The sequence below is a fragment of the Vigna radiata genome, chromosome 8 (genome assembly GCF_000741045.1).
Source record: "Vigna radiata var. radiata cultivar VC1973A chromosome 8, Vradiata_ver6, whole genome shotgun sequence".
Classification (NCBI taxonomy): Eukaryota; Viridiplantae; Streptophyta; class Magnoliopsida; order Fabales; family Fabaceae; genus Vigna; species Vigna radiata.
The window spans coordinates 37147012-37159707 of record NC_028358.1 but is presented as its reverse complement, the minus strand read 5'-3'; the positions used below and the strand labels follow the sequence as shown (position 1 = coordinate 37159707).

General features: G+C 30.4%; 1 protein-coding gene across 1 annotated transcript; it reads right to left on the bottom strand.

Annotated features, from left to right (window-relative positions):
- Positions 1 to 568: 568 nt before the first annotated feature.
- On the bottom strand, positions 569 to 2864 carry LOC106770764 (piriformospora indica-insensitive protein 2). Its single transcript, XM_014656559.2, has 2 exons — positions 2655 to 2864; positions 569 to 2087 (listed from the first exon to the last, which is right to left on the bottom strand). The coding sequence occupies exons 1-2, from the start codon at positions 2862 to 2864 to the stop codon at positions 864 to 866; spliced, it is 1434 nt and encodes a 477-aa protein (XP_014512045.1). The 3' UTR covers positions 569 to 863.
- Positions 2865 to 12696: the final 9832 nt, after the last annotated feature.

Below are 12696 nucleotides of genomic sequence, written 5' to 3'. Positions count from 1 at the left end.
AAATAAGAATATTAATTCTTTTATTGTAATTTAGAACACAAGAGTAGATATATTGAAATATTTTATTAATAAAACGATTCTTTAATATTTTTACATGTATTGGTTTAATTTCTTGATAGAATTTAATTTAATTTTAATTTTACGTTTAGGTAGAATAATATTATTTTACGTTAACAATATTGTCTAAATAAGATTTTTAATTCACCTTTATAATATTATAATTTTTATTGGAAGAAATATTCGTGAAAATTAAACTAGTGTCCAAGAAAAGGCTTTAAAACTGAGGAGGACAGAAAATAAGAAACATTGCAAAGGATTCTTGTTGTCTAGGTGAAGTTGAAAGCTAAAGTTCTCCATTTAGTACTAGAGAGATGACGACAACCCTCAGCTGAAAGCTACCCCATTTTTGGATCACAATGAATTTGCTTTGCAGCTAAAATCAATGACTACGCAACAAAACACTCTACAGTTAAATTATTGCCTAGTAGTACTTAATTGTTCCACTTAGTGAAGTGTATAAAAAGTTTCCATTGGTACTGTTGTACAGAATTCTGGGTGAAAAGTTGTGTAAACATGGCAAAACCAACCCTAAAAATTCAGAAAGAGAATTCTTGGTACCTCGAATCATTAAAGAAAAAAACCTTTGCAGCCCGTGCAGGTGCAAGGACAAAAGGAAACTAGCAAGTGCATGTAACAAGTAAGCTGAGGTATCATGTTTCGATAACTAACTTGTTGGGCAAAATATAATAAGTTGACAAGACTATCAGGCCATGTTAGAACAAAATATAAAAAACATACAAGCTGTTGTAACACCTAAAAGGTTAAATAAAGCCCAAGGTGAATTCTTCTTCTACACTAAAGAGCTATATAAGAATTATTAGAACTAAACCCATCATCAATATTTCTTCCATTAATGTCCACCAGAGTCCATTAGTAGCACAGCTAGAAAATCCCTTAGAGGCTATGAAATGGAAAGTCTCGTTCCCATCCCCATTCATCAGTTCAGTTTTTGAATTAGATTCTAACAAATTGACCTCTCTCTGGCATGGCTTTACCCCATATGGAACATGATTTGTTGAAATTACTCCAACTTGGTAGCAAAGGTTCGGGTTTCTCCACGCCCCAAAACGCCTTCCCATTTTTTCCAAAAACTCTTTCGAGAAGTTAATCTCTCCTGTGATATTGTTTCCACTTAGGTAAAGTGCATTGAGACAAGGAAGAGTTTCTAGCTTTGGTGACAGATTGCCAGTGAGCTTGTTGTTACTAAGTCCCAAAAATCTGAGCCTCTTCAATTCTGAGATAGACTCAGGAATTTCCCCTGTCAACCCCATGTTAGAGAGTTCCAAAATTGCCAAGTTCTTCAGGTTTTCCCACTCTAATGCCCTCATGTCTCCACCTAATGGATTGTTGGACATAACCAATTCCTCTAATGACTGCATCTCTTGCAAAGACAAGGTCAATCCACCACTCAATTTGTTATTCCTAAGGTCCATAAGGGTCAGATTCTTAAGATTAGCAAACTCCTTTAGAACAGTCCCTTCAAGGTCATTGTGGCTCACATCAAGCTTCAATGCTGAAGTTAAGCTTCCGAGTGTTGAAGGCAAAGACCCCGATAACGAATTACTACTCAAATCAAAGATTAATAACTCATTCATCCCATCAAATACATCTGGGATCCTCCCATTAAGGTAGTTTCCAGCAAGAACAAGCTTCTTCAACTTCACGAGATTGCCAATGCTTGATGGTATTTCACCTGTTACACTGTTTTCTAGTAATATTAGTGATCGGAGGTTCTTGAGGACACCAAAACCCGAGGGAATGTTTCCAATGAGACCTGGATTTGATCTAAACTCCAGTGTCTCTAAGCTGCTGGCAAGTTTTTCCCAGTTTCTAGCGGGAATGGTAGCTGGAAAGCTATTTTTTGATTGAAAGCAATTGAAGAAGGATAGAGATTTTAGGTGCTTGAGCGAGAATAACTCTGGCCTAAACTCCAAATCTTGAGCACAACTCAGAGAATTGTCATGGACGGGTCCAATGTTCAAGACAGTGACATACCAAAACCCATTAAACAGATCACAAGAGACACCCTGCAGAAGAAAACAACACAGACATCACAATTAAGCAACTAATCAATCACCATGTTCTGGTTAATTTATAATTCCGGTTTGAAATGCAAATACATAATGGGCAATTGAACTTTTTCTGAAAAAGAAGAGAGGGAGGAGAACTTCTGAACGACGATCGATACACTAGGGATCAAACGGTAAAACTAAACCAATGGATTGTACTTTTACCTTTGGCATCCACCAGAAATTAAAAAGCTTCAGCGTTCATTAATGAAATTTAGTGCAAAGCCTTATTTATATGGACGTACAAAATTTAGCAAAAATCTTCAATTGTGAAAAATAAGGGTGTTTGTGTTCAGAGTTTCACTCTTAGAATATGAAAAAGTCTGTGCAAGTCATTAACCAAACAGGAACCATATCCTTGTAGCTATACTATTCCTTCTGACACTCATGAAGAAACGGTGGCCTAACAAAAACAAATTTTCACTACCCAAAACTTATCTCGAGCACAGTATAAAGTAGTTGCTTAGACAACTTGTATTGTAGTACTGCCGATGACGGCAGAGCTAGGTGTCTGGTTAAAGGTACCTGAATTGGAGTCCAACCGCAAGGATCCGGATAGAGATCTGAGCCATTCCAGGAATTACCAACAAAGCCTTGAATGGTGGAGTACAGAGCTTCTTGCTCTGCTTTCTCCATTGGAGCAATATCAAGGTCTTCTTGTCCACAGCATGTTGCACTCAGGCAGAGGATGAAAATGAGAAATATGGCATGGCCAACAGTCTTGATACTCTTCATGATTTTGAGTCAAAATAGGATTACCAAGCACGAAAGAAATTCAAGATGGATGAAGCAAAATTGATAAAAAAGAAAGAAGCATGTTATGGGTGATGGGTTACATGTGCATTTATCATTTTAGAGATGGAGAAAGAAAGAGGAAGAAGATGTTCAACTGAGTGACGACAGATGCAAAGAAGGTGAAAGTTAAAAAGGGTGGCCGGATACCTCAAGAATGAAGTGGGTACCCGAACAGGGGACCTTACAGAGAACTACTGTTGTTTTGGAAGAACACGGGTTGTAGTATGAAGAAAGAAAGAACAAGATCCTGAATTTATGCTCAGACTTAGTAAGATAGTGGGAATGGAGGAAACACAAAAGCTGAGCAAGAAGCCTGACCTCTTCCTTCTTATGGTGTTTATAGAAAAAACTAAGGAAGTATATATATATATATATAAATAATCCATAAATAATTTTTAAGGAAGAACACGATATCTTATCACAGTTCTCGAAGCTCAAAGTCATAATAACGATGGCATTAATATGATCAGAGCAGAAGCAACTGAGAAGCCTATAAAACGGAAGCAAAAAAAAAGTTAAAAAACAGTGTTTCCTTTTTATGCAGCTATGCTATGGAAATTGCACACCCTATATGATTGTCTTATTCATTACCATTATTAGACGAGAAATAACTATGATGGAAATTATGTGTGTTAGTAGTCACAAGTTTGATAGTGTTTTAAAAGTGTTATTGGTAGTTGAAGGCAATAAAGGGATAGAGTTGAGGGATTAGTTGAAGACTAGAAAGAGCGTTTCGTAGCAGGGGACCATGTTCATGCAAAAGGAAGAGGTGCATGTAAAAACATGCAATACAAATAAGGTTTTCATCCGCTGTTGCCTCGTTGTCTAGTGTTTTTGGCTGGTGTATTTTTGACAGCTCCATTGAAACTAAAAGGACAACAGAGACCTCACTATCTACCTTTTCATATTTCAATACACCACTTAATCACATTGCTACATGTAACAGTTGGACCATACTTGTACCTTCACTATTTCTTTTTTCCTCAAAATTTGTACCTACCTAACCTCTATAACTTTTTTTTTCAATCTAAATAACTACCCAAACTTAACCTTTTTCTCTCATGCATTTCAAACGCACTTTTAAATGCTTGCTAATTAAACCCAAAGAAAATCTCCTTTTCTCAACTTCTTTCAATCAATCCATTCATTGCTTGCACTCTAACAAAATAAACTTTATCTAGATTGGCTTCGTCTCCATTAATATTACTGCGGAATTTATGGTTTGCACAGTAATTATCATCAACTATCGGTGCTAATGAATTTTTCTTCCTTCTTCTCAATTCCTTTGTCAAACATTTGTGTCACTATTTCTCCCAACTTTCAATTCCTGATTTTGGATAAAAGTTCATATAAAAATAGACAATGTGGCCCTTTGCATTTTACTGACTTTGTCGAACCTTTTTGCAATTTCTGAATGGAATTAAGAAAATAATAATTAGTCATTTAAGTGTGATGAAAAACAGTTGCAGGCAACAATTATTTACAAGTAATTGAGTTTGCTACCAAATTAGCCGGTTTATTAGCTAAAGCTATATTTTTTAATATATTGTTAGTGTGCCAAGAGTTTTATTATAGAAAAGGATATTTGACATAATGTGAGTATCATACGACAAGTAAAATAGCTTTAACAAAAATTAGTTTTTATATTTTTTAAAAAAAAAAAGAGGGGTTAAATATGTTTTTCGTCTCCCAACTATTGGTCGTTTTTGTGTTTAGTCCCTCTTTCAAACTATAGTACAATTTAGTCCTTCAACTTTAGAAAACTCTGGTTTTAGTCCTTTTTACCAAATTTTTTTAACTTTATTTGCTGTTTCAAACGCATTTCTCAGTTAACATTGAAGCAAAAATGTGTCAAACAGTGTAAACAATCCAAATGCTATAATGTAACGTGCTTGAAACAGCAAATAAAGTTTAAAAAATTTAGTAAAAAAGACTAAAACCATAGTTTTCTAAAGTTGAAGGACTAAATTGTACTATAGTTTGAAAAATGGACTAAACACAAAAACGGTCAATAATTAGGGACGAAAAATATATTTAACCCAAAAAAGAGATAGTAAATAATAGTGTGAAATGGTAGTAAAAAGAATTGTAATGTCAAAATATCAGTGTCCAATAAAAAATGGTTTCCATAAGATTAAAAACATATATGGACTTTAATATTACAGTTTACGTATTTTGAGGATATTTAATATTTTTTAATTTAAAATTTTTAATATATTGCTTAACTTTTCTTTATTTTAGTAACTCCGTATAAAGAAATTTGTTTACAGTACTAATAATAAATTTGGTTATTATTTATAAATATAAAATTTGTATATGTCTCGTTTTAAATCATATATATACCTTGTATAACTAAAAGACAAGATTGTGATCGGAACTTAAATTTCATGTTTTGCTTCTGGTTTCGCCATGGAAAAGAAAATAAACTCCAATTGTCTCTCTCCTACCCTATGTAAGCTAGCAGTGATCGATCAGGATTTCGAGAGTACAAATATCCAAAGTCTTTTTTACTGTTAGCAACATTTTAATTTGGTGTGAATACAAATTTAAGTTTAGTTTTATACTTAGAAAAGAGAAAGTTAAGTAAAGTAGTAGAAACAAAATGGTTTAATGGCTTTTTTTGTCCCTAGTTTGGTTGTATCAAATTCGTCTCTCTTTTAGAAAAATGTCAATTTCATCTTCATATAGAAAAAATTTGTATCAATCAAGTCATCTTCGTTAAAAATCATTGCTTTCAAAACTCACTTTATCGACTGCAAAATCAGGGATCGGACCTATGAAGTGGTTATTATTCAAAACTCACTTTAAGTTTTTAATACCATTAGTTTTTTTTAACGAAGATAACTTGATTGACACAAATTTTTTCTATATGAAGATGAAATTGATATTTTTTTAAAAAGAGGACGAATTTGACACACTTCAATTAAACTAAGGAAAAAAAAACATTTAAACCAAACAAAATTATAAATTTATTAATTAAAATTGAAATGAAATTTGATGAGAATGGGAAGAAGATGAAGGGACAGAGGCACGTGTAAGAAAAGAGTTATTGAGAAAAGAGAAGAAGAAGAAAGAGAAGATCGAAAAGAAAAGAGAAAATGGTTGGAAGTTTAGAAGGACCACCTGGGATGACGAAATGAAAAAAAGGTTAAGCATATGTAGCCAAAGGCAGCACAAGTTTGTTTACCTTTCTTTGAGAAACTAATGTAGCATCATAAGTCGCTTTCTTCTCCCACAATTCATGTCGCTGTCCTTCTATATTAAGTACCCTCTCTTCACAATAAATTACTATAAAATTATCTTCACACCTCAACTTTATAAATACCACTTCTATTTTAATCTTTAATTTTTCTTTTGCCTGTTATTAAATATTTCAATTTTATAGACACAGTTTAATTATTACCCTATTTTTAATTTTTAAATTTTCTATGCAGTACAACTTAAAAAAATAATATTATAAATTGAAGTAACAAACGTTTCATTATATGATCTTATTAATATTATAACGTTAATAATTATAAAAAATAAATACTTACGATAAAGTTGAATTTCTAAAAAGTAAATAAATATTTAATTTGATGAATACTCATTGGATTAATTTGTTCAAATAAAAGATATTTACAACTTTTTAAAATAAATAAAAGTATTAAAAATTAACAGAAGATTAATTATTTAAAAAAATTAATTTATAAATAGGAACATAAATTTTATTTATATGATAAAACTTATATAGTTATATTTTTTTAGTATACCAAAAAGTTCTAATCGCAATTTGGATTTCTTGTTGAGAATTTGGTAGTATTTATATGTTTGTGTTTTTAAAATATGCTTATGAATATTAATTTTGATATTTTCAAATATATTAAAAATTATTTTGATGTATCAATATCAATATATTTTGAAAATTAATATGACCAACACTAAGGCTTTGTTCTTTTGAGGTGATTTGGAGGAGATAATTTGGAGAAGATGATTTGAGTGGATTTAAGTGAATTTGAGGATAACTTTTTTGTTTTTTTTTTGAGTGGATTTGAATGTAATTGAGGATAGATTTGGAAGTAAAGTTTGTGAGAATTAGTGTAAGATTTGATTAATATCACAGATAAAAAAAATTGTTTAATTGGTAAAAATTGAAGATTACCAAAATGTCCCTAGTTATTAATGTAATATAAAATAATAATTGTTAATGTTATATTTAATTGTAAAAAATTTTATAAAGAGTAAAAAATTAACATTAATTATTAAAATTAATTTTAAAAATGTAAAAAAAAATATAATTTAGTAAAATGAAATTATTTTTAAATTTAATATTTTTGTAATATTATATATAATTGTAAAAATTATTATAATAAAAAAGAAAAATAAAATTAATTTTTAAGATGAAAATAAATTTTATTATTATTGTTATTAACATGTTGGACCCACTTGATGGGAAGTGAGAGAAAAAACGAATAGAGGTTTTGCATAGTTTACGTGTTTCTTTCATAGCAGGGTAATTTAGTCAATTTATCGTAAATCAGCGCAAATCCGAGCAGTTTGCGAAGATACAAAATCTTCACCCATTCCTCAAATATGCGCTTTCACTCGCCCTTGAATCAACGCAAACGAACGTCCTATTCTTTGCAAATCCATGTTTGCATTTCTGTGTGAACAGGACCATCCACGCAAGCGAACAGAGGCTAAGGCTTTGTTCGTTTGTAGTGATTTGGCGGAGATGATTTGGGGGAGAAGATTTGAATGGATTTGAGGGTAATTTTTTTGTTGTTTTTTTGAGTGGATTTGTGGGTAATTGAGAGTAGATTTGGAAGTAAAGTGTATAAGAATTAGTGTAGGATTTGATTCATGTGACAAATAAAAAATTTTGTTTAATTGATAGAAATTGAAGATTACTAAAATGTCCCTAATTATTAAAGTAATATAAAATAATAATGGTTAATGTTATATTTAATTGTAAAATTTTTAATAAAAAATAAAAATTAACATTAATTATTAAAATTAATTTTAATATTGTACAAAAAATTTATTTTAGTAAAATAAATTTATTTTTAATTGTAATATTTTTTGTTATAATTTATTACCAAAATATATTATATTTTTAAAGAAAAAAAATAATTAATCAGAGAACCACGGTCTTAATTATGTCAAAGGCAGTGCATTACATGGAGTTAGATTAGTTGTTTTCTTCTTTCTTCTGAGGGCAGAATAAAGAGATAGTTTTGAAATTGTGATAGTAAATTTAAAGTAATTAAACTATAATGTGTAAACAAAATCAGAGCCATGAAATAAACGAGGGCAAACATGTCATTTTGACTCAAATCAGTGCAAATCTCTTCACCTCATTGAAGATTTTAAAACTCTACAATTCTGTAAATCCGTCTAATTACATCGCCTTACATCCACTGAAGCGAACATGATTTCATTTGCAAAAACATTGTCACATTTGTTCTTGAACATTGTTATCCATTGAAACAAACACTGCGTAAACCATCAGCACAAAAAATTAATAGTTTGTTTGCCATGTGTAAACCTTGAATTAGTTGAATCATTCAACAAATTAAATAATTTCATAACTGATATTAATTATAGTATTCTTCGTAAGTTTATAATAAAGTTTTCCAAACATAAGAAATTGTATAATTAGATAAATATGTAAAATCAAAAGATTACATAAGTATCTTTCAATGGATGCACAAACCTAATTTAATTTCATAAAATCGATTTAAAGTCCAGTTTTTAATATGGTATCTAATATTTAAGGTTATTTTAGAAAAATATTTTTCATTGAAGCTTCTAACACTCTCATGCACCTCTCAAAGTTATGAATTTGTTCCTTTACCTCGGATATATTAGATTATTATTATATATTTTAGATAAATATTTTATCTTTAGTTTGTTTGTTATTATTTTTTATCTGTATTTTGGATGTAATTCATATTTCTTGTATTATAAATATAATACCCTATATGTATATTCAGCACAAAGAAAGATTAATCTCATACATAGTTTTTATTATATTGAACATGGTATCAAAGTATGGTTTTGTGGGATTAAATTTGACTAAAAGTTTACTATGATAGGCTCTAACCATGACTTTGATACCATATTATAATGGACTTTAAACCTAACTCAACCTCACAGAACCGGCTTATAAGGTGAGGTTTGCATCCCACTTATATATTATAATTTGGTCTTATCTCTAGTTGATATGGGATTTCCAAGAGGGTGGTGTTGGCAATCCCACTAGAGATAAGGTCAATTTAAAGTTTATATATGGATACAAACCTCACTTTAAAAAACCCTTTTTGTGGAGTTGAATTAGATTTATAATCTACTTCTTAATATTACTTAAGAGTCTCACATACATTATCTCCTGCTCTTGTGTAAATACATGATCATAGTAGATAAAGCACAACCACAAACCAAATAAGCTAGTATATTTATAATATTTAAAAACTTATAAACATTTCAAAGTATTAACACATACATACAATTTCAATCAATTCATAAATTGTTCACAACTGACTATACCAATTATAATTTTTTTTCTATTTTAGGCATATGTGTACTTTGAATTAGACTCATATTCTATGCTTGTCAAAAAAATCCCAACTTTTAATATTTGGATTCTACCCAACCCCATAATAAGACCTATGTTCATTTCACATGACAGGGTTACCTCATTTTGACTTATCAAAAAGATTTTCTTTCAAACTAATTTCTTTCAAAAGTTGAGTTGATTAATAAAAAAATATATGAATATTGGAAATCCAATCTAACTCAAATTAACTCAACTTTATAATAAATATATATTATAATGTACACACATTTATATAAGAATTTTATTAAAGTGATGGTTTTATATTTTATCATGTGACTATTATTCATATGCATTATTAAGATTGTTAAATTTAAAGAAGTTAAAACTTATCGGTCCATCTAACCCACCATAGGTTGAGTTAGGACCATCTAGACCAAACAACAAATGAATTTGATAATAAGTTAATACCTGAGAGGCTTCACTCCAGTTGAACTCATATGAACCTTTCTACTAAAATTACACTATAAACCTTGTAGTGTATAGGGTCCAAGACCAAACTGCTAAGCGCACCCCCACCAATAGCCCTAACATAGGAAGAAATGACCTTCTTTAGGCTAAGTCACCCCACCTACAAAAGTTGCATATTAATAGAGTAATTATTACCATAAACGTGGTTCAATAGAGAAAGGCTGTACTGAAGCCACTCTGCGAAAGCAACAGCCATCGTTTTAGTAGGCAAGTTTCTTGGTCCAAATCTGCTGTAATCATTAAAATTAGCCTCCAATGCCACACGCTCCTTTTTCTATGAACTAACTATTATCATACGTCTTTCAACCAAGCATTTAAATTTCTTTACTTTTATAAGAGATTCCTAAACTTATTCACAGACATATTATCATAACATTAAATGCGTTTTGAAAAAAAAGTTCACTGTTCACATACTTTTAAACTTTTTCCACATTAATAACGTGTTTCATTCTATGTCTCTGTCTCCCTGCCATACACCCAATTTTACTGCTTAAGAAATGAATAGTTATTATAGATCTCATTGAAGTATATTCATAATACTATTATTAAATAACATATTTTTCAAAAATGTTTTATTAGATATATGAATGTATCTTAAATAAAATAGATTGATGTATCTTTCAAAAAAGAAACTACAATAAAAATATAGAAGGTTTAATACTTTTTTGTTCCACTTTTTTTTGGTTTGGTTCAAAATGATCTCAACTTTGGAAAAAATTCACTAAGGTCTTATATTTCATTAAAAACTGTTCAATATGATCATTTTCGTAGATGTCGTTAAAATCATAATGGTGCAGTTGTTAGTGTGGCGGAAATTCAATGGCCTGTTTACTTTGATGCTGACGTAGCTTTGTAAAATCATTTTAATGTGTAAATATTTAAAAAAAAAATGAAATAAAATGGATTGAGTCTGGATTAAATTAAAAAGGTTAAACCTATGCAGATTGCAGAGAACAATATTCTTCGCAGAATATTTTTTACATAAACTACTCACAAATTCCCATAATATTCCTTTCAGCTAAGTATTCACCCAGAGCCTTTGCACATCTTCAGTTAGAGGTACTGAAAAAACATGCATTGCATATACACAGGGAGAGTGAGTAGACCAAGTAAACCTCAGTCAATCATGAAACATTTCAAAGCGCAAGAACAGAACTTGATGCTCAAACTTCTAATTACAAGACCAACAAGGAAACTGCATCGATTCCTCATCATCTGGCAATAACGAATCAAGAGACAATTATCAAAACCGAATCCCAATTCGGTATTCGCTTTCATTCCTTCCCTTCCCCTCACCCAAAATACATCTCTCTCTTTGATGTTCCTTTTTTTTTCTACTTTCCTGCCAATTGTTGTGGGTTTTATCATGGCTTTTGGATGGATCTATGAATCCGGATGCGCTTAATCGCCAAAAGCAGGTAACTTGACTTCAATTGAATGTGGGTTGCTTCTTTTTTTTTAAAAAAAAATCTTGGTTGCGCTTGAAAAATGTTGCTTTGCTAATGTTCATTGCGTTTTGAACGATTTAGACACCACATTTGCAACAAGGAATTACCCCACATGAAGGGATAACTTCGATTCCAACTTGGTTTTATTATGAGTGATGCAATGACCAAGAACAACAACATGAACCCTAACCCCAAAATAAAACATCAACAACATGAACTAATTAGGTTCATATACCTTACCTCACTTTCGTACGAAGTTCCACTTGGGCCTTCAAGGATTCAATAGTAGAATCAGTAGTACAATCCAAAAATCACAATAACAAAAACCCAGAAATCGCGTAATCAGATAAGGGTAAGGGTTTTTTACTTTAACCTCTTTTATGTCATTTTTTATTTTTATCTTAATTATTTACACATGTGAGTGACTTCACATAGCCACCTAAGCTTCCAATTTGATAGTTCATCAACGTTTTCCCATACTAGCATATGCACCTTTAAGATTTTAATGTCGTCGGTCAAAAGAACTAAATTGAATATTTTTTATTGAAATATGAGACCTTAGTAAACTTTTTTTCAAAAATAGAACTATTTTAAACTAAAACACAATAAGAAATAACCAAATAATCTATTAAACCAATATATAACTTTAAAAACATGGACGTACATGTATTATTATTCTAATCACTTTATATAAAGTATAGTACATGTATGTTGCTTTGTCGTATAGTAAATGTGATTTAAGATTTTGAAATATGTTGTATTATTTTGGTTGTTCAATATAAGAAATTAAATAAAGGTGATTGGACCTTTACCAACTCCACTTCCACCCAGCATATGCTTTTGCTAACCAACCAAGGAGCTTGTGGATATTCCCTCGTGCTGAATACAAAAGTAAACCAAATATATATAATTTTTAGTTTTTCAAATCATACAGACCCGCTTAGTCACTGTATACATTTCATTTTATCGGATGTTGAATAATTATAAGTATAAATTTTCATTAAATTATAATACATTTTCAATGTATTTTAAAATTAATTTATGAATAACTCAAAATTGTGTAAAACTCACTTAAAATTATGAATCTAATATATTATATCTGTGAGACCAACCAAGCCATTTATTATTAGCAAATTAAGAATTAAAAACAAAAAAGACAAGAAATACAAATTCTTTTTGGCTGAGCGTATATGTTACTCGGATATTTTTGTTCCTTGTGTCTTCTTCCTCCTTATTGTCATCCATACCTAGCATTCAC